The 23,949-nt window shown below is 37.1% G+C and overlaps 1 protein-coding gene across 1 annotated transcript; it reads right to left on the reverse strand.

Moving 5' to 3' along the window:
• Positions 1 to 2,341: 2,341 nt before the first annotated feature.
• LOC127508482 (nuclear body protein SP140-like protein) lies at positions 2,342 to 21,388 on the reverse strand. Its single transcript, XM_051886479.1, has 16 exons — positions 21,166 to 21,388; positions 17,660 to 17,833; positions 13,526 to 13,700; positions 12,261 to 12,467; positions 12,072 to 12,161; positions 11,199 to 11,399; positions 11,010 to 11,099; positions 10,789 to 10,922; positions 5,701 to 5,854; positions 5,441 to 5,580; positions 5,284 to 5,352; positions 4,843 to 4,970; positions 4,636 to 4,744; positions 4,426 to 4,500; positions 4,078 to 4,221; positions 2,342 to 3,861 (listed from the first exon to the last, which is right to left on the reverse strand). The coding sequence occupies exons 2-16, from the start codon at positions 17,819 to 17,821 to the stop codon at positions 3,781 to 3,783; spliced, it is 1,959 nt and encodes a 652-aa protein (XP_051742439.1). The 5' UTR covers positions 17,822 to 17,833; positions 21,166 to 21,388; the 3' UTR covers positions 2,342 to 3,780.
• Positions 21,389 to 23,949: the final 2,561 nt, after the last annotated feature.

Below are 23,949 nucleotides of genomic sequence, written 5' to 3' on the forward strand. Positions count from 1 at the left end.
TATAAATATTTTAATAGGGCACAAGTAATAAACTGTACTATCCCAGATTAGAACTGGTTGTTCGTTCATTGTTTGCTCTGCTGTGTCCTTACCTAAATCCGAATGTCTGTAATCAATCAAGCAAAACAGCACAGGCGATTTATCATAATATATTCATTGTTTTGAAAATGTCAACTATTGCAGTTAATGCTTAACATTGAATCTTCATTACCGTTTCGAAATAATCCATTAAACGAGTTTGATTTAAGCACTAATATTTTCAGTTCCATTCATCTGCGTGTTGTCTCAAGGCCACGCCCACAACAGGGGAAATGTCATGAATATTCACGTATACTCCACCCACTGGAACAGTTTTTCCACAGGAACCGAATATTACACAACACCGGCACGGGCTGGCAACTGCCATCCTAAAAAATAGTTTTGACACCCTAATTGACAAGTGTCGCAGCTCGCATACTGATGTAATGCACACACAATTAAAAAATAATCTCCCCCTCGGCTCATAATAAAAGTTCATCTTACCTCGATTGGATCCTTTAAAAGTATCTAAGACGAACTGTAATTCACAATTGTTTCAATTTTAAGTGTAAAAGGCTGATCGGCGTGAATCCACAGACCGGACCGCCTCTGCAGTATAATAACTGAGTGTCGGAAGAAGAACGCACTTTTCTAGTCCACAGGCTCGGTTCCATTATCAAATCACTGAATGTGCTTCTGAAATTAGTGAGGGTGTTCTAGTAAAATGCAGATGTAATGTGTAAACAACGGCTCCTAAGCACCACTGTAACAATAATAGCAATGTACAGTTACAAGATTTACAAGTTATTATTTTTAAGTGTTATAACTTTGTTATATGAGAGGATCGCTGTGTCACAGCAATTCCCCTCCACACCATATGAAGAGCATATATTTTTATAAAAATCTAAATTCCCGGTACATATGCACAATCAGCGCCGTTTCTAGGCATAGGCAAACTAGGCGGTCGACTAGGGCGCAAACAGCTGGGGGGCGCCAGTGAGAGCCCCCGCCGCACCAAGAGATTTTTTGATATATATATTTTATTATTATTATTATTGTTTCGTACGTTTGCCATTTCGAGGCATTATGATAACTTGCGATTATCTGAGTGACAAGTCTCCCTGGTGATAGTGGCCGCTGCTGTTAGGAAGAGAATAGAGAAATGAGATGTAGAAGGCGGCAGGGGACGTCGTCATCCGTGCTTACCTGGATTAAATGTTTTAGTTTCATCATCATGAAAAGGTCAAAGCCATCAGGGGCTCAGTATCGTAAAGATAAAAAAGAGGATGAGAAAAAGAAAGCGAAATATACAGGTATGTTACTAAGTGGTTAATTGTTCTGTTCTACTACAAGCTAGTCGCTCCATCATCACGAGCAAAACATGACACTGCATATTAGCACGGGACGGATTTACCACGTCATGCTCATTTCAGCAGCGGAATATTATAGCATAGTAAAGTTGAATAAAAAAATCATTATCAGAGATGGCTGTTTAGTGTAAATTGACCAAGTGATAGTGTTATGAAGTTTGACAACCAGCGTGGACCTGCCAAACGAACATAGTTTCAACAGAAAAACAAAAATAGAAATAAAAATTAGTTTTACATGAATTCCGTGCATATCAAGAAATAACTTAAAAACATCAATGCATTTCTTTATGCTGTAATAGTGCAGTTGAAGTCACAGACAGTGATTTGGGTGTGTAGCAAGATTATGAGAATCTGTTTGTTTATGCTGGAGAGTTTTATATTCAAACAATCATGACAGGTGTACTCAACAAATTTTTGGAGAATCACAAGGCACATGCTACTGTAGGAAGAGAAGCATCAGAGGCAAGCCCCAGTCCTATCTGTATGTGTTTACTTCTTGTTTACAGCTTTAGTTATATAGAATAGTTTCAAAAGGGTTTAAAATGGTATGTGGCAATGCCATGTCTGATTGTATGAGCATAAACAGGGATGTTTCCAGGCAGATGTCCTATGATGACATTATTGACACTTTTGCAGCAATTAAGTCTAGGCGTGTCCACTTGTAAAGCTATGGAAAATAGTAAACATATGCTCAAATTTGGGGCAATAGGGATCTCACCTAGTGTGCCAAAAAGGCTAGAAACGGCGTTATGAACGAACGCACGCACGCACACACACACAAACACAGTGCACTCAAATGTATACCACATCCTGTAAAGATGACGTATGTTGCATTAGGTATGTGGGTGAACATGGGTTCTGGGGGACAGAAGCATTGTTACAGTATGTGTAACTGCCAAAAAAGAAGACAGTTAGGAATTAAATGTCTAACAAAGTAGAAATCTGAGAAAATGTACAATAAAATGTGTGTATTGCTAATGACTTTGATGCAAACATGAAAAAGTGTTGACGCAAGTAAATAAAGCAACTGATGCAAGCAATGTAACGATTAAATGCATGTGGGAAATGTTAACACAAGTAGAAGCAACATTTTTAAATGTAGAGATAATGTGTGTCAATAGTAAGTATATAAAAAGAGGGCCTTTAGAGCTCTTGGGCTGGAAGATCTTTTGGAGAGAGAGAGCATACAAGCAAGCAGCAAGCAGAAGCCAGCTACAGACCACAACCCTCAGAAGTTCAAAGACACACTTTGATGACACATTTTCTTAGAGAGAAAAAAAAAAGAATAAATGAATTGAAATTTTGTTTTTCTCCAAAACACATTGGCCACAATTATTGGCACCCCTAGAATTTTTTATGAGTAAAATATCTCTAAAGTATATATTCCCATTAATTTTTACATTTTTTAGCATGCCAGGGTGACTAGGAGCATGAAATTGTCCAGCCATGACTTCCTGTTGTATAAATATGAGGAAACACAAAGGCCAGAGTTCCTTAATCATTCATCACAATGAGTAAAACCAAAAAATATAGTTCTGATGTGCAGCAAAAGATCGTTGAGCTTCACAAAATAAAAAGTGGCTGTAAGAAAATAGCTAAAGTATTGAAAATCCCCATTTCCACTATCAGGGCAAATCCTCTGCTCTCATCCAGAAACAATCTCCAGCATATTCAGTTGTCAGACATGACTGGAACTTCAATTGGGACCGGCTTCTATGGTCAGATGAAACTAAAAAAAGAGCTTTTTGGCAGCAAACCCACCAGATGGGTTTGGTGCACACATGGATAAAAAGTACCCCATGCCCACGGTTAAATATACTGCTGGATCTTTAATGCTGTGGACCTATTTTTCTGCTGGAGGTCCTGGACATCTTGTTCAGATACATGGTATCATGGATTCTATCAAATACCAACAGATAAAAAATAAAAACTCTGCTAGAAATATTATAATGGGCCGTTGTTGGATCTTCCATCAGGACAATAATCCAAAACAAACATCAAAACCAATACAAAAATGAGTCACTGAGCACAAAATGAAGCTTCTGCCATGGTCGTCCCAGTTCCCTGACCTGAACCCTAAAGAAAAGGAGTGGAGTGAACTGAAGAGAAGAAGCACCAACATGGAGCTGGGAATCTGAAGGATCTGTAGAGATTCTGTATGAAGGAATGGTCTCTGATCTCTTGTCAGGTGTTCTCCAAACTCATCAGGCATTATAGAAGACGACTCAGAGCTGTTATCTTGGCAAAAAGAAGGTTGAAAAAAATATTTAATACAATGGTGCCAATAATTGTGGCCAACGTGTTTTGGAGAAAAACAGTTATTTCATAAAGAGATTTTCCCCACATTTAAAATTTTTTGAATGAAAGGTTAGATTTTTGTGATTTTTGGCTGTTATTGGATTGTGAAGATTTTCTGGAACTCCTTCTCAAACATTTCCTTCAGCCTGGCACCCATTTTCCCAAACTTATTGTCCTTTAGAGAGCAAAAGAGAACAAAATATAAAACAAATGTCAAAACACAGTCAAAAAACAAGCATCTTCTTGTCATGTCAATCATCACAATATCATGCTAAAAAAAAAATAAAAAAATCATCAATAATGTCAAAGATATCTGACCACATATGACATTGATTTTTTTTTTTTTTTTACACTCTAATAATTATGTCCTGTGTGTTTCAGCGAATCTTACTCTATTGAATGTTCTGCAATTGCTGAAAATGAGCTGAAAGTCAGAGACAAACGCTTCAACCGTCTGATACTCGTCACTTTCCAGCTTTAGCTTTATTCTGTCCAGCCACATTGGCTGAGAAATGAACTGAGAGTATCTGGACACCTGGAAGTAAAAACAAAAAATTCTGGTTAATCTTTTATTTATTCATTCATTTTAAATGTAAATTTCACCAACCTGAATTCCCTATTATTATTTTTATAATCAAATTATGATTAAATTAAATTAATTTAAGGCGTGCGAAGAAAATAAATTAAATTTTGAAGTGGCTGTAAAAAAGTGCAGGTTGAAATAAAGAGACACTCTTACTGTTTGGCGTGGATCCTCTACAAACACCCTCTGAGTGTCCTCCTTGTACACACATAACAGGAGATAGTGGCAGTGCTAAAGACAAACAACACACACACACACACACAAAATTAGGCCCATAAATAATTGTTCAGTTTCTAAAACTAGTGAGCAGTTTAAATATTTGTGGTTATCTTCTATATTAAGGTGCCAGTTTCTGTGTTTGTTTACCAATCTGTATTGCGACACTGGAGCGTTGAAAGCTTCTTGTTCAGTCATGCTACTGGAGTCACGCCATTGCTGACTGGTTCTTAACACGCAAAAGGTACAAATCCATTCCCTACAAACAAACACACACACACATACACAGAAGGATGAATGTACAACACACATACTTGCTGATTTAATAATTGTATTTGTTGTTTCTCTCTCTCTCACCCAGGTGAGTCTCCGTCCACAGCTGGTAGGTGACAGTGTGAATGAAAAGCTCGTGGACATTCGTCACAACACACAAGATCTCCCCCAGAGTCACACACGAAACACACGTCGTCATTTTTCTGTGCCATCTAGTTATAGGACGACACAACTTGATATAACATGTTCATTACCACAGAAATAAGCTCAAAGGCATTTTGCTGATGTGTCATTTTTTACCACAAAAGTGAAAATAAAAAAGAAATTACATTTTGGATAAAGAAAACTAAGCTAATGTTAGATTTTTGTTTGTTTATTTTACATTATTTTACATAATTACTTTCCAAATTCTCAGCAATTGCAATACTTTTTGTAATGTGTCATAAAAATAATTAATGTTATTAATTATTTTTATGATGATTGATTATGAAGTACAGACATGTCAGTTTTGGAGATGTTTCTTACCAGGTCTTCTGGTTGATCACTGCATTTCACACATTCACACAGAAGAGAATGGATGCGCAGGATCTCTTCCTAAAAATGAAAGTAATAAACAAACAAATACATAAATAATCATGATTTTTCTCTTTTGCATCATTCAATGTTCTATCCAGTTTGATACCTCGAGTAAAAAGTTGAGAGTTTTTCCATGGCACAGTATATCTTTTCTCCAGTGTCCATCAGTGAGAGTTGGTTCCTGCTTCACAAATTCCTCTGGAGTGAACCAGCTTTCCTCGGTCCGTATACATTTCCCACAACTCCCTGCAACATGAAGTAAACATAAACAGACAAAACAATATTTGATACATTTGATACAGACAAAACAAAATGCATACTGAGTTCTGCACAGACTGCTGCAGTACACACACTGCAGTAACGTACCTGATGCAAACCTGTCTTTGTATAGAGTCCCAGTAAGCGAAACACAGGTGACTGGTAAAGAGAGAGCCTGGAAAACTGACAGATCTGTCATCTCTTCTTTTGGGGCACATATCCTCTTTCTCCTCTCCATTGGTGGAGACTGAATATGCTCCTCCTGAAACAATGAGAAGGGAAGTGATGTCAGATCACACATTTATCTGAGGGGTCTGCTGTATTTAATTTAGCTACATACAGTACTTACCTCACTTACGTACTGTACTTCTGTTGCTTTGTATTAGAAGCACATGCCTAGTATAGGCTATAAGTTGCTACAGTTTTACAACCTAATATTAGTTCAAACAGGACAAAGGTGCATTTTCCCTCACACTAAAGGTGCGGTCACATTAACAAAATTTTGCAGGCCAAAAAAAAAGATAATTTGTGACTGCACCTTAAGAAAGAAATCCTTCTTTCCACAATGGTGGGTGTATGGTAGGGGTTTGAATCGTCACTGGTCTCATGATTCAATTCGATTACGATGTAAATGATTCGATTCAATTCCACAATGTGTTGCATACTCAGTTTTCAATATTACTGCACGTGACTACATTTTCGTCAATGTCAAGTCAAGTCACCTTTATTTATATAGCGCTTTTTACAATACAGATTGTGTCAAAGCAGCTTTACAGTGATAACTGGTATATAATTTTGGCTGCACAGCAGCTCTTAAAGAAAATGGTGTCATTATCCATCTTAAGTAAATTCAGTGTTGATTCATTCCGTTGTCAGAATCAATAGTTGAATACAATGAATACAAGCAGTCAGATATATGAACTCCCTCCAAGAAATCCCACTTCCTGAATGTAGCAAACATCAAACAAAACTTATGTCTGAACACAGCATACGACAGGAGCAACTAATAAACACTATTAAATACCAAATGCGCATGAAACTCTCAAGTAGTGTACTTAAAACCCTATTCACACGGGATTAGTATTATCTGGGGACCTCATGTTATTTAGAAATTATCCCCCCCCCCCCAGGCCTGTGATTTTACTCGAATTTACTGACTTAACTCCCGGATATGATGTCATTTACATTTCACCAGGTTAAAATCTAATAGCTCAAGCTTTACGCTTGTGTAATGTCGTTTTCGTGTTATGTTTCATGTTCATGTTTCATGGTTTATTTTTCAAGTTTGCCATGTGCTCCATGTTGTCATGTGCTTCCCTAGTCTCATGTCTTATGTTGTCATCAGGCTAGTTCGACTTGATGCAGCGCCGATCTGTATTTTTATAACAGTTAAAGCTCTTTTCATGTAGTCGCGATGTTATATTATGTCATGTTTATCAACAAAAAATGTAGACCCCACTACATTAGTTTTTATATAGTATATGGTTATTTTGAACTTTATTCTTGTAAAAACAGAAGCTGTAAGCAGTACATAAAGTATTGAATGAAAATGTCTCTGAAACATGGGTGTATTAGTCAAATATTGCATTTATTTCACTTCAGCTGTGATAAAGTATGCAAACGCAGCGCAAGCGTCACTATGGGAAGCAGAAAGGAGAAATTTGGAGAAATCGTGGAGAAATTTTGTGGACTTCCTTGCAAGGTGGGGTTTAATGATGTAGCCTTAAAGGACATTTTTCATAATGGGTTAAATGAACCCATTCGTTCAAAGATGCCAGGGGGAAAAATCCACTGGACACTAGAGAAATACATAGATCATGCCCTTCTGCTTAGTGGATCCTCATTTACTGTAGGAATTGTGAATAAGAAGCCTGTCATGTCTGGAGTTGTTCACACCATGCCAGGGCCTGTTCACGCCACGACTGCCACACCAAGTCCTGTTCACTCCATGCCAGTCAGGTCAGTTTCTGTTCATGTCATGCCTGTCCAGACAAAGACTGTTCACGTTATGCCAGCAAGGTCAATGCCTGTTCATATGATGTCTTCCAAGCCATAGACTGTTCACGTCATGCCTGCCCAGTTACAGACTGTTCTCGTCATGCCTGCCCAGTTACAGACTGTTCTCGTCATGCCTGCAATTCCAGAGCCTCGTCCCAAGATGGCCACCATTCCAGAGCCTCGTCCCAAGATGGCTACCCTAACAGAATCTCCAGAGAATGCAGCGCTGACCGTTATGGCCACGGCCATTTTATGTGTTTGGGCCACGCATGCATCCACTCCAACCGGTCCAGAGATGGCTCCAGCCCCTGACCAGCATCCAGAGATGGCTGCCACGCCTGAGCCCTCAGTCAAGATGGCTGCCATGCCTGAGCCTCGTCACGCCACGGCTGCCACATCACCATCATTGGACTCAACCACGTGGAACGTAAATATCACTTAACCAAACCTCTTTCCAGAGACCTTGGCATTTTTGTATATTATCAGTATATGATTTTCTAATTCACATTAGATGTAATATAGCTGATGTTAGTTAATAACAAATAATCTTTCGCTTATTTGTTTGGTGCATAATATTATTTTCAGAGAAGCAGTTTATCTTTCCATTAGATAACATAACTCTTCTATAGCCACACCCAACTTAAACACTTGTATTTTATGTATCTTATGAACTTTATTCCTTTATCATTCATGGTATTCATTTAGTAGTTGTGTTAGTTATTCTTGTTTATTTTTTGTTAATAAATTTTATTTTATTACACTTGTGTGTCTTCCTTGTGCTGATAATACAGAAGAGGCTCTACAAGTTAGCAATCTCCCCAATCTTTCAGATAAATCAGCTGACCACTTTAAATTAATTTTAAATGATTGAACAGCCTCCTGTTAGGAGTGTTCTCATACCACCCAGGTAAAACACCTTGACTGGTGCCCTGAACTAGTAGAGGAGGGAAGTGGTCATCTGATGTACTCATAACCACACCTTAAGAGACGTGTGATCCAAAAATCACAACATCAGCAGTGACGTGAGTGCCAATCCCTTTTTTACTTAGCATCCTTGGATGGGCAAAAAGTAAAATCACTACACCATCTAATCATTAGGGCCCGAGCACCGATGGTGTGAGGACCCTACTGTAATTGCTCGGTCTATTATTCTTTTTCTCCGAAATGAATCGCATTTTTGAGGGCCTAAACATGCTCAAACTCAAGGAACTTTGCACATGTGTCAGAAGTGGTGAAAAATTTACGTCTGATATGGGTTTCAGAATTAGGTGTGGCAAAATGGCTTGATAGTGCCACCTACAAAATTTCAATTAAGTGCCCTTTGCACTACGTTTCACGTACAAGTACAAAATTCAGAAGACACATGTAACAGCCCAATACCTACAAAAAAGTCCCTGGGTGCAAAATCTGAAAACCCAACAGGAAGTGAGATATTTTGAATGTTCTCTGCAAATTTTTTGCAGTTTTTGCCATTTCCAGACGTTGTAATTTAACAAACTCCTCCAAGAGATTTTATCAGATAAACATCATATTTGGACAGTCTAATCTAAAGGCCTTTGCGACATTAAATTGTGAAGATCTTGAGTTTTCCCTGAAGGGCGTGTCCATGGCGGCCTGACAAAATTCCTCAAACTTCACATGATAAGAGTCCTGGCCTGAAGACATCTACATGCAAATATTCAGTTAGTCATTGCGCCACCTGTTGGCAACAGGAAATAGCATACTTTAGACCGACATAATGTGTTGTTATTAACCGATTTTGCGGGAGTGTGGGCAGGACCTTGATATTGCAGCTCCACTTCGTGCTCACTACTCCGCAGACTCGGGCTCCAAGTTCACTGTGTGCATACTCGAGACTAAAGTTTTCATCTTTCTCTTTCTGAAAATTGTATAGTTTTATGGTGTATAGCGATATGACCCAGCACCCAAAATACTAACAAAACACTCCAACAATGGTTTCTCCGTTCTTTGCCAAAGATGGATAAAAAGACACACAGGAAACAAAAACCTTGAAAAAATGATAGGCCTATATGACCCCGCCAAATCACAGAGATGCTGATTCGCACAGGACTAATATTATCACAGGACCTCGGTGTTCGGCGAAATATTTACTTTACAAATCGTCCCCTTGGAATTATAAGGTTCTATCTGCATTCTGAGCAGTTTTGAGATATTGAACTTCAAAGTTTTTGCATTCCATTCAACTGTGTAGATATAACCTTTTGTTTTCTAAATAAAAAAGTGACAAAATGTAAACAACATAAAAAAAAAAAAAACATCACAGAATGTAAATAAGTTGTCACAGAATAAGAATATGTGAATTATTCAATTTTGACAAAAATGTCAGATAGAACCTTATAATTCCAAGGGGACGAAATTACAGACATGGCCGATTGGCACGGGATTAAGATCATAGACAACCTCCAATATTATTACAAATGACTGAAGGTCCACAGATGATACTAATCCTGTGCGAATAGTTACAATAATGCTCACACACACACACACACACACTCACACGCTCGCACACACTCGCATGCACATGCTCTCTCTCTCTCTCTCTCTCTCACACACACACACACACACACACATCAATTATAGTCTATTACTGCATCGATGCAGAATCGTCCACATCCGCATCGCGATGCATCATAGGAATTATAAATTTCAACAACCCTAGTGTATGGATGAAGTGATAAAAAAATGCCACTAAAAAGTTAATTTGTGCATGACATTATATTTATGTTTATGTATATTTTTATATTTATGTATATTTTATGTATATTTATGTGTATATTTATGTATATATATTGTATATTGTGGGATACATAAACATGGAAATATTAGCTAATAAATATAACAACCGAAATTGCTTATATCTTAAATTATATAAATACTATATATGAAAGAAAATTTTATATAATATAAAATAAAAGAACAAAGAAATGCTAATAAACAATTTATATGTATTACAAAAGAGAAATAATATGGGGTCCCATGATCATTTTGCTATTATATATTGGCTTAAATATATCGGTCTGTTTTAATTACCAGGGGTGTGTTTCCCTTACGACAACTTTTATTGTATTATGAAATGTATGATAAATTAAAAAATATAAATATAAATGTAAACAAATGCACTATTGACAATGTTAATGGTTTAGACAATAAAACACATTTTGTGTCTGCATTATTTACCTCTATGAGTTTCTTAAGCGGTGTGTTTTGGTAGCGGATGCTGAATTTCCAGTTTTTTAACCTTTCCTTTCCCCCAAACTTCTCAAAAGCAGATGGGGTGAACCAGTGTCCCTGGGACAAAATGCACTTCTCCCCTACAAGATAGCATGCATCCAGACCCATAAAAAGTATGATAAATGCATACTGTAATAAATTATAGCAAAAAATTAAAGATGGTGAACCTTTAGACAGTTTGTCCTGATAGAGAGTGCCCTCTTTATCCCCACAGTTTACAGGCAGCTCCTGCGTGTCTCCTTTCTTCACAGGAGATGCTGAGAAAGATAGAAGAAGACACAGATCATACAGGCATTAAACACCAAACATCAGTGAACAGAAAGAGAACTTGGACCTGCTGTAGTTCAGGGACTCACAGAATGAGGGTTTCTTGGCAGGTTTCTCCTGAGTGGGTGTGGAAGCAGAGGAAGGACCCGGATCATCACTATCCTCACCATTTTCATTATCTTTAGTTCTCTTTCTAGTGTTTGCCCTCTCCTTTCCTTTCTCCTCCTTTCCTTCACTCTTCTCCGTCTGTGTCTCAACATCCGCAGAATTCTCATAGAATTCGAAGGTGCCTGAGAATAAAAGATACTAAAACTGAAACTAAAACCACTAAAAAGTCTACTTTTTTTTTTTTTTTGCCGAGGAAACATTTTTCATTAGAAAGAATGAGAAGGATAGTTATGTCAGATCACACATGTATCTGAGGGGTCTGCTGTATTTAATGTAACTACATATTTACCTCACGTTTTAAACTTAGATGGCCGATACTAAAATATGTGGTGTACATCAGTTGCTTTGTATTAGAAGCACATATAGTCTATAAGTTGCTACAGTTTTACAACCCCCCCAAACTTCTCAAAAGCAGATGGGGTGAACCACAGTCTCTGGGACAAAATGCACTTATCCCCTACAGGAGAGAAACATAGCATGCATCTAGACCCATAAAAAGTATGATAAATGCATACTGTAATAAATTATAGCAAAAAATTAAACCCCCGGTTTCACAGACAAGGCTTAAGCTAGTCCTAGGCTAAAATGCATGTTTGAGCTGTTTCAAATGAAAGAAACTTGCACTGACATATCTTAAAATATGCCAGTGTCATTGTTTTGTCTCAAGATGCACACCAGTAATGCTTTCTTCTAGGGTACGTTTATAAAAGCTACTTAAATATTCTAATTGAACTAAGGCCTAATCCTGACTTAGTCTAAGCCCTGTCTGTGAAACTGGGCCAAAGATGGTGAACCTTTAGTCAGTTCGTCCCAATAGAGAGTGCCCTCTTTATCCCCACAGTTTATAGGCAGCTCATGTGTGTCTCCTTTCTTCACAGGAGATGCTGAGAAAGATAGAAGAAGACACAGATCATACAGGCATTAAACACCAAACATCAGTGAACAGAGTGAGAACTTGGACCTGCTGTAGTTCAGGGACTCACAGAATGAGGGTTTCTTGGCAGGTTTCTCCTGAGTGGGTGTGGAAGCAGAGGAAGGACCCGGATCATCACTATCCTCACCATTTTCATCATCTTTATTTCTCTTTCTAGTGTTTTTCCACTCCTTTTCTTTCTCCCCCTTTCCTTTACTCTTATCTGTCCGTGATAAGACAACATCCGGAGAATTCTCATAGAACTCATTGAAGATGCCTGAGAATAAAAAGATACTAAAACTGAAACTAAAAAAATAAAAAGGTTACTTTGCTTTTTTGTCGAGGCAACATTTGTCATTTTAATTTAGTTTAACTTGATGTACTAAAAGAACTAAAACTAAGAAATGTATATAGACATTTAAAAAAAACAACTATTAAAAATGACAAAAACATTCAAGAAAATTACTAAAAACTAAAATGAAAATGGTAAATATAAAAATAAATATCAAAATATTAATGAAAAGTATCTCAATGATACTAAAATAACACTGTTGTAAACATGAACACATTCTTGATCAATAATAGCGTAATAATGCAGCATGAGCCTCCAGGTCAGGGATAGACAACTTCGGTTCCCTTTTGAGTCGGTCTCTTGACACTGCGTCACCAAAAGATGGCGCTATGGGGTTTTCCCCTCCTTCCTCAAATCTACTAAAGCCTTATGCCAGCCAATAGCGTTCAAGTGTGCAAAATAAAGGCGGGCTCCCCCACACTATAGGGCGGCGCTGAACACCACTGCCTCAAAATCTTTTCCTTCAGCTACAAGAAGCCATCTACAGCTCGCCTTTGATGTATGCTCATTCAGGGGACGGTCATCAGAAAAGTGCCTCCGGACCACGGTGCTTCTGCCTGGATGATGCCCTTTCAGGAGCAGCGCTGCGTGAGTCCGTCTGCCCTCAATAACAGTGGTGGATCTTATGGACCCCGGTGATAACTAAGCGTCCGTATTCCTCTCACCCAACCCTTTCAGGACAATTCTGCGTTACTTGCCCTGCCTCAGAGCAGCGCAGTCGGTGCCTATTATGGCCTCCCAGTATCACAGGGATGACGACATTCCCCCATTGCCCACGACGCCGAACGGCAGCAATGAAAGAAAGAATTTTGACGAAATTCCCCGCACTCTCATGATAAACAGCCCCGTCTCAGTGCAGCGGTCTGTTGTGTACAGCAGACAAAATGCCCCGCACCTACACAATATAGTCTTCCAAGCCCTCCAAGTTACCTATCCCTGCTCTAGGTCTAAGCTCTAAGCTGATTATAGTGAAAACCCCTGACCGTCCAGCAGGCTGTTTCTGAGCCGTTGTAGCGTTGGGTACAGCTGCAGGATATGATCTTCAAACACACAACGCCAGAACTGATGCATGCACTGAGATTTCTCTTTCTCCAGCCGGTCCAGAACATCATAGACGCGCTCCTGCTTCTCCTCACGATAGCGCATCCCTTTCACCTTCTACAGACAAAAACAGAGGCCCTGTTTTACACCTTGTGTTAAGATGCATTGTGGTCGATCGGATCACAAGTGGACAACGCTAAATACAGGTGTAAATGGGGTGTAAAATGTTTTGAGCTTGTCCACTTTTGACCACTTCCGGAGGTAGTCGAAAACGCATTCAAACGGATTGCAGAATGTGTTCGAACAGCTGCTAAAGACAGCCTACTCTCCGCCTACTGACACAATAAACATTAAGGCCAAAGTATACTTCACTTTTTACGTGTACGCAAAAGTCAGTGTAAACTGCTTTGTATGCGCAGGTCACATATGTGCATTTAATATTTTTTTCAATAATTAGTTTATCCACAAGGCGGCAACCATGCCCTGGGGGCATCGATTCACAAGGTATTTGAAGAAAAGCTGCATAAACAAAACAGTCCGGAACACATGCAAGCTACAGCAACAATGGAGGCCTACATAGACGAGATTATGCGAAGAGGTTAGAAAGTACCCTCGTTTGTACAACTCTAGCAAGAAAGAATACAAAGATATTTACATGGGTTGTAACTCATGGTGAGAGATTGCTCAAAACTGCGCATGCGTCGAACGCCTGTGTACACGTACGACTTAAATGAAGTATACTTTACAAGGCTGTGTGTTCGACTGGGCAACGAAGTATACTTTCAGCTTTACGGGAAGTGTGCTAGCCAGATAGATAAGTTTGGTTTGAAGATGAAATACATACTAAGCACAATGTTCTCTAAACATTTCTGTTTTCTACTTACCGTGTTCAGCGCGGTCTCGCGGCTGTCAGAGCAGCCAGAAATGAAAGCTGATGCTCTCTGTATGTAACCCTTACCGTAGTCTCCGGTCACGTTCATATGTAAATTGCGCATGGTAATTTTTCCTATTAAATCAAAACTTCTGAAGAAGCCAATACATTTACCTGGCCATAGACCGGGAGGGTCTATGAAATCAAAGAAATCAGAACAGAAGTGATTGAAAGTGGACAAAAGAGACGGATTAAAACACCAGGGGCTGGTTGCACCAGCTGTGCGTAAGTTACAACGTAGTCTAGTTTTGACATAAATGGGCACTAAGTTACAACTTACGCACTACTAAATATTTTTGTGTTGCACCTGTAAACTTAGTTGAAGCGTAACTCTACGTATACACTACATATTTACAGAAGCCTCCTATCAGGAGTAGCGGTTGGAATAAAATAGCAGACTGACTGAAGTGCATCAATAAGCTCTTGTTTTACCTCACAGATTTCATTCTTTAGGCATATATGATGCTGCTGACATTCACACTCGCTTACATTTTAAGAGAGAGAACATTATGTGAAAAGATTACTTTGTTAGCCTCTCTTCAACACGAACCCGTCCTAAACAGCATGCCGCTGTGTGCATCGGTCCCATCAATCCGTGTTGTGCATGTAAAATAAAATCAGTCATAATCAATAAATATCATTTCTTATGTTTTTTGTATCAGTATTTATTTATTGATCTTTATTAATTTCGTTTCAAATACAGTTTCTGAATGTTATTTACATATAAAAACATATTCACAATTAAGTAGTAGGCTATTGTACCGTTAGCTACGTGAGGCAAAATAAGTCAGAATGAAGGATAAACTGAAATTCATGGCATTGCAACAACTTCTGCTCACGTATTTGAAGGATAACTGAGGGTAAACGTCATATTATGCAACTACGCATTACTTTACGGAGACCTTACAAGCTACTATGTTCTGCCTTAAGAACAAATGGTGCAACCGAATAAAGTCCAGAGTTAGTTACAAACTAGCTAGTAGTTACTAAGCCGCTAGTGTGGACTTTACGTTCCAATTTAAGAAAGAACTTATGAACGGCTGGTGCAACCCTACCCAGGTGTAGACATTTAAGTGTATCTCATCCACTTGTGATCCAATCGACCAAAACGCATCCTAATACCAGGTGTAAACAGGGCCTAGCAAAACATTAAGGAAAATAGAAGTATGGTCAGACGTCACTGCTTTTAAAAATTATAATGGATGTACCACTGTAAAGTGATGTTAAAGTGATGATATTCATTACAGTTCAAAAGTTTGGGTACAGTAAGATTTTTTGTATTATTTTAATTTTTTGAAAGAAGTCTCTTATGCTCACCAAGGCTGCATTTATTTGAACAAAAATACAGTAAAAACAGTAACGTTCTGAGATCAGTTTAAAATAACTGTTTTTTATAATATACTGTATGGTAAATGTAATTTATTCCTGTGATGGTAAAGCTGAATTTTCAGCATCATTACTCCAGTCTTCTGTGTCACATGATCCTTCAGAAATCATTCTAAGATGCTGTTTTGATGCTTAAGAAACATTTATTATTATTATTATTTATTAGCTATCAATGTTGAAGATAGCTATTTTTGTGGAATCTGAGATATGGATTTCTTATTTCATCTGAAAAAAAAAAAAAAAAATTGTAACAAATGTTTTTACTGTCACTTTTGATCAATTTAATGGCTCTTTGCTTAATTAAAATATTAATTTCTTTAAAAAAAAACTTACTGACCCCAAACTTTTGTTATGGTACAGTACATATGTATGTACATACTGTTCATGTGCATGTGCAAAAACAGTATTGCGGAACAATGACCAAAACAGTAATGCCATTATACGTGCCTTTAAAACATGGTTTTATGGCTGAATGTCCAGAAACAGTGAAACAGTAGGGGGAGACCAGGGGCAATTGTAACATCTCAAATTACACCAATCAGAAATGAGACAGAACCATGAAACTCATTTTGCATGTGCTCTGTGGAGATCGCTCTCTGCATGCCAAAGGACAAGCTTCTAAATCATACTTGTTAAAGTTTTTCTGCAAAAAATAATTTTTTGAGGTATAAAAGTAATTTTTTTCATCTACAGTATTTTCCTTATACTGTCTTAACCATTAATATCTATGAATTTAAATCTGTCTTGTTTTGATGACCATTCTGTTGTCTAACATTTCATATCTTTGTCAAACATTAGCTACGTTGTTTCTAGCTAGCAGGGTAGCTTGTCACGGGGTGGTACAGTCACACTGCATTACAATTGCCCCCGACACCATCAAAATAGTGTCCAGCTTAGTAAGGACATCAAAATAGATTATTTTTTCCAATAATTTAAGAAAAGTGCTTTTGCCTCTCAATCTGGAGATCCATTTTACTGAGTAGGCCCTGTACACTCTCTCTCTCTCTTCACAGTATGCCGAGGTTCAGACCAAGGAAAACAGCAAGGGGAGTTAATTAATTGCTTAGTTCATTTTTCAATAGTGTCTGTAATTATCGATGACAAAAGTATTCACACCGGTGTTTGTTTTCTTCCTAAATGAATCTGACTTTTGAACGAATTGGCTGAACAAACGATTTAAGTGGCTCACTCATTAAAACAGCGAATCGCTGCCGCCTACTGGCGATTTAAATTTTTAACATAATTTCTTTCTTTTTAGAATCACTCAGTTATGTTAGAATTTGATGAATGATTATACATAAATTTCATAAAGTTATGAAGTATAGATAGATTGATAGATTTAGTTTGATAGATAGATAGATAGATAGATAGATAGATAGATAGATAGATAGATAAAGAAGAAATAAATTATCCAATAACGTAAAACATATTATTATTATTATTATTACAGATTATTATTATTTTTTAATTAAAAAAATAATAACAGGCAGCATACCAACGTTCAATGTATGAGTAATGTGAGTAATAACGACATTACCAAATTTTTTACAATTGCCCCCGGTCTCCCCTACTTGTACCATGTCCAAAAAGCAAGCAATTACCATACATGACCAAAAATTATCACGTCCACAAAACCATGGAACTGGAACGTTTTGCTAGTGCTAGCAATAACATGAATGACTATAAAAGAGATACTTCTAGCCTTTGATGCATAGTAGTTGGGTTACAAAAAGTATGTATAGGGTGGGCGTGTTCCTGCCTCAAAAAGTTCCTCCGGCATCAGGTCGTGGTCGCGCAGCTGAGTGAGAAATGCGTGCGGTTGTTCTATGCAGGAAATCTCTGTCTTCTTGCGGTGGAGAAAAAGTTGCAACTCTTCATTCGTTAGAAAGTCTAACGGGTCAATTTGGCCGCTGACTGCCATTAATTCACAGATCTACAGTGTGACATAAAGCACTTTTTAGCAACTTGACAACAGCATGCAGAATAATACAATACCCCTGGTGAAAAAAAAGTATACTTTATAGACGGGTTTCTTGTATAAACAAAACTGGATGCGCGCGCATTCAGGCCAGGGTGCGAAACCGCTAACAGTGTTATGCCGAGTTCTGCATGCACCTCGCGGGAGGTAACAGTCAATTATGCTGAGAAAAGAGATGGATGGAGATCTCTGCAGGTAGCCTACAACACCTGTTCTGCCGAATTACTTATCACCATTAATGAACCCCACAAAGAAAATTATATCGTTTTCAAACTTGTACTTGGAGGTGCATGCAATTCTTGGCATGTAACGTTATTCAGAACTTGGAATAACACCTGTAGAAGATCGTAACGTTAATCAACTATTGTAATTAACTGCCATTTCAGAGTTGGATCTGTTTGTTTGTGTTTAATTTGCATATTAATATAACATTATGTAAAACGTTAGCTAACAACAGTTGACTATAGTTATAACGTTACAGTCATCAGGTTTTTAAATGAAATTGTCCAACTAAGTTTGCCAATCATAAAAACCTGACATACCCTATGAATTTATGAACTTACCTGGTTTTGCTGACTGTTGAGCTTTTCTATCCTAAATGTTTACGACAAGGCTACGACACGATATATATTTATGCTTTTACCTATTTTCACAACTTTTAACATACTTTAAAATAATTGTAATCCAGTATATTTTCTAAAAATATATTTTAGAAAAATATACTTAAAATGAACGTTCTGTGTATTTTTTTAAGTGTACTTATTTGAACATTACTTTAAAATATATTTTAAACTGTATGCTCAAAATAGTCATTGTAACAATGCACTGAAAGTATATTTAAAAAATAAATAAATTAATATCCTGAAGTTGTAGTGTATTGTAGTGAAGTATGTTTTGTTGCTTACTGCCTTTAGCCAACAGAGCTGCAGACGTCACGTGACTCGTCTGAATCCCCCTCGCTCACTCACAGGAGGCTTGCAGATGAAGTACAACGTCGCAATGCATTATTTATTTAATAAAACATTGAAAGCAAAATACATCGCTCAATCTTGGGAATTCGGACCAGTTCAATCAAGTGACATCGCAGCCTTACCTTGATGGCGACGACAATATGATGGCTATATGAACAAAATGGCCTTCGCGATCCCGGAAAGAACCGGAGAAAAAGTCCTGCTATTTGGAGGTAATGTAGTCTACCAGTTATTTCCGATTTCTAAATTCTTCTCAATCTCACAAACGAAAACTGTCGATGCTTAGTTTTGCTTTAACAATCGGAGAACGAGGTTTCGGCTTGATATCTCTTTTTTGAGTTTGTGCGTGGTGGTTTATGGCACATGTATGCAGCACCAAAACGCCCCGTTCATATGATTGGTCAAATCGCCCCGTATTCTGTACGATATTAATTCACAAAGAGTCTGTATATGCTTGACAATATACAGGAAACAATATCGACATAGAGTACTGATACAGTTCCCCACTGCTAATCCACATTTACTTTTCAAAAATAGCATGTTTCAATGTAGGATTAAGACAGACTATTGTAAACGTGAATAAAAAGTTGAACATGCTTGTCTGACCTTATATCTATATTATGTTAACAGATGCTGTTCTTCACGAGTTTCTGCAGTCAACCACCTCTGATGTGTAAGCGGCCATCAGACGCAAGTGTAATAATGAGCAGCTCATCAGAAAATGGAATATAATGTGTAATTTATTTGCAGAGCTGGGTAGTAACGGATTACATGTAATCTGGATTACATAATCAGATTCCAAAGATCAAGTACGTGTAATTAGAGTAAACTACTTTTTAAAATACTCATAATCAGACTACAGTTACTTTTTTATGGATTACATGATTACATAATTTACACAATGGCAGTAAATTGTTCACAATTCATTGATTAACGTTTATATTTTTTCATAATAAACCTGCCGCTTATATACGTTCGTGATTCTGAGTTTTTCCGGCGGTGAGGGGGAGGGGTGTGTAATTGTGCACAGAAATCAACAAAAACAACAATATTTGTTTTTGTAATGTTGCTGTTTTCTAAATTTACTTAATTTTAAGTAAATATGTTTTAAAATCGTAAGATGTGATTTTCTTTTATTAAGTGTTATTATCAGCAAACACTAACAGGTACATTAGTGTTAGTATTTTGAAGTATTGACTGTCCATACATTGCACTTTAAAAAGAATCTGTTGAGGCTCTTGTTGGTGAATAGAATATATTTTTTTGAAATATATTTTTTTCTTTGTATCTGTCAAAATAGTACAAGATTATCCTACAATATATGTGACATCAAATAAGGGTTAGCACAAAAGTAATCTAAATGTAATCCAAAAGTAGTCAGATTATGTTACCAAAAATGTGTAATCTAAGAGATTATATTACTGATTACAAATTTTGTCATGTAATTTGTAATCAGTAACTGATTACAATTCATAAGTTATCTATCCAGCTCTGTTTATTTGTCTATAGAGGGTCAGTAAAAAAGTTTATCAAAGTCCTAAGAAGAAGGTTTTAGGACAACTTTGATGAAAGGTTTTGATCCACTTCAAATGTTGACTAGCTACTATATATTGTACAAAGTATAGCTAAGTAATAACAAAGTCTATTGTTATTGACTACAAATTGTGTAATTTTTAGTATTTGGAATAAGCCAAAGGTAACAGAGTACACAGTAGCCTATACTATTACATGTAAAATAATATAGCCTATTCATAGTATATTGCTTGTGTGTTCAGAAGACACTCGTAATTAATTTGTAATGTACTTAAATCACAAATAAAGTATACTTATGACACAAATAAAGTATACTTATAACACAAAGTATATTTATAACACAAATAAAATATACTTACAACACAAATAAAGTACACTTTAATATCATTAATCAAGCAATTAGTCCCTACACAGGCATATACTTAAAGTGTAGCTACTAAGTATATTTGAAGTTGTTCCAATTTAGCACACAAAAGTACACTAAATATACTTCAAGTTATGCTTAAACACAACTTAATTACAACTAAAATATACTTAACACAAAATTAGTTGTTTCAAAATAGCACACTTCAAGTTAACTAATCATTAACACACTTTAAGTATACTGATAATTAGTCTGGCTGCAAGTGTACTTGGCATACTTTTTTTTTTTTCACCAGGGACAACATACACTTCTGTATCAAATACGTAATTAAGATGTCTCACACTTCTTTAACAGAAATGTTATGTACAGATTTTGGCTGGCATTAAACGCAACATTTCGCATAACTGACTCTTGCATACCTGACGATGGACGATCTGCCTGGAAGGATCTGTATATTTCTGTATCCTACTTAACACGAGCAGTACAGAAACAAAGAGCTGTTTCCAAATCTCCCGCCTGTATGGGACAATTAGGCTCTTAAACTCGTAAATTATACGGAAGTGATGTTGGGAAAGCGAATGTTGGTACAGCGAAGAAAAAAAATTCGGCAGCTGGCAGCCGACACCTGTCAGTAAAAACGGACGTCGGCTGTCGTTTACTACCTGAAGTAGGCGGTACTTGTCGCTTGTAGCCGGTGGAAGCAAGGCAAATAATGACGAGAATGATCTTTCTTATTCATAGTTTTCAGTCACGTGACTGTCGCGGAGCCCTGGAGGGCAAAACAGTCATGTAACTGCAGCACAAGCCTGTCAATTTTCCATCTTAAAAACAAAAATATGTGAACAAGATGCAAGTTTTGGGCACTTGTGATCCATATAGAGCACCTGCAGTGATTTCAATCACTAAAAACAGCGGGAAGATTTTTTAAAAAGCTAACGTGAGAAACACTAGGGTGGGTTGCACCATTATAAATTAAGCCAAGTTTAACACCAATCAAGGATTTGTTGATCTGGGTTTTATTTTAAATCGAGTTGTGTTGCACCACTTAATTTTTAAACACATATAACTACGAAGAAAGACCGTTAGAATGAAAGGGCTGATCAAACAGCATAGGCGGAGGGTGAACCGACGCCAGGCTAAAGAATCATAGTGCAACCTTAGGCTACATCCACACGAAACCAGAGCTTTCCCTATCCGATCTTTTTATTTATTTATTTATTTATTTATTTTTTCTCGTCTCAAGAAATATCTGCGTACACACGAAACCAGGGGCGCCTGCAGGATTTTATCTCAGGGTACGCACAGAACTAGTCCTAGGTAAAAAATTGCACATGAACGCCCTCCCATTTCGAAACTTGAATGCGCTGAGCTCGTATAACCACGACTTCAGAAGTGGGAATTATCAAATTTCCGATAGCACGTTAAGGCAGCATTAGGTGTTGATAGTGGTGCCATAGTATGTATGAAAGCACGTGTAGCAATATTCAATTTAAAATGTAATATGCAAAATGGCAATGCATTTCTGTATTTAAATTTACATTTTCCATATTGTATGTGCAATGTTTGGAGCAAACTGATCATTCAAATTCAATTATATAATTTACATTTGCTATTTCCTACACTAGTTTTAAAATATAATTTAAATATAGGCTATATTTTAACGCTCTATAAGTTGCAAAATTAAAATGAAAATGCGCGCTCGCGTGTCTGTAGAAGTGCTGAAACAGACGCGTCGAGTGAGCGGTGCTTTACAACAGGTTACTTACTCATAAAAATAATCTTAGACAAGCTGTCCGAGATTATTGCTTGCTCTATCAGTGGTTGTATGATTTTCTCTTTTTATCGTTCTGATTATTGTTTAACGCATAATTTATATTAATAAAACGACGTGTAGTCCATCTGTATCTGTAGTCCATTACAATTTTTGCTTGAACATTTTAAACATATATAATAATTTCTGTAATACATTTTCATTTCAATTTGCAACTTATAAAGCGTTAAAGTATATGTTTAAATTATAATTTAAAGGAAATAGCTAATGTAAATTATATTATTGAATTTGAATGATAATTTTGCTCCAAACATTGCATATATGGTATGGAAAATGTAAATTTAAATACAGAAATGCATTGGCAGTTTACATATTGCATTTTAAATTAAATATTGCTACACGTGTGCTTCCATACCATAGAAACGCATAATTCCCAGTGCGAGGACGTATATAGTATATAGTGCGAGGACGCGCTCCGAATATAACGTCACGTGTTGTCATCTCTAGATTCCGGTAAAAACGAGGTGGCGTGAACGCAGCATGCATAAGTGGCGTGCACAGACCTCCGTGGGGGCGGGGGGTCCCCCACGATTAAAAAAAAAAAAAAAAAAATAGGAAATAGGAACGCGGGGGCGATGCGACCGCAAAGGGCACTTTCACTTTCACGATCAGCCATTGCCCCAAGCGTTCCCATTTCTCCCGCCCCCCGGAACGTGATTTCGCCCCCGTGGAGGTCTGTGCACGCCACTGCACAATATATACACAATAAATAACCAAAAGGTACAGACATATAATACACAATTTTACACAATACAGTTGCAGATGTATTATCAATTTATGAATTTAAATTGAGTTAAATTTTAATTCATATTATGAATGCTAAATGTAAGAAAGTAAAATTAAAATAAACAGGAATTCAAAGAAATTCATATAACTTTTAACTAGAAAAGCAATAGTTGTCAAGACAAACTGAATGTTGGCTTAGAGAAGCCTTAAGTTTTGAAAAGAAAGTCTGAAGTTGTGTTGTATTTGCCTCAAGCACACAGTGACAGAAAAGAAAATATTAAGTATGTACACAAAAACACGGTCTAGTCTCCTTTCCTTTTGCTTGCTCCACCTAAACCACACCTTTGAGTAAATCTGCCTTCCCAATTCCCACCTGATCACTTACAATTGTATTCATTTACATTGTACATATTATGTGTACTTTTTTTGACATTGAAATTTGTTCTCCAATCCCAGCTTAATAGGCTATGTAGAGTCAACTATAAATAAAGCATTTTAGTTTAATTTCCAAAAGAGTTCAAATAGCCGGCACTGAAGTGCTTTTAAAACAGTACAGTGTTTATTTGAGTGGTCAAAGAACTTCAACCAATACTGTGAGTTTGGAGCAGGGCTGTGGAAGATGAACAATAAAAAATAAATGTAATGA

This window comes from Ctenopharyngodon idella, chromosome 3, assembly GCF_019924925.1.
Source record: "Ctenopharyngodon idella isolate HZGC_01 chromosome 3, HZGC01, whole genome shotgun sequence".
Lineage (NCBI taxonomy): Eukaryota > Metazoa > Chordata > Actinopteri > Cypriniformes > Xenocyprididae > Ctenopharyngodon > Ctenopharyngodon idella.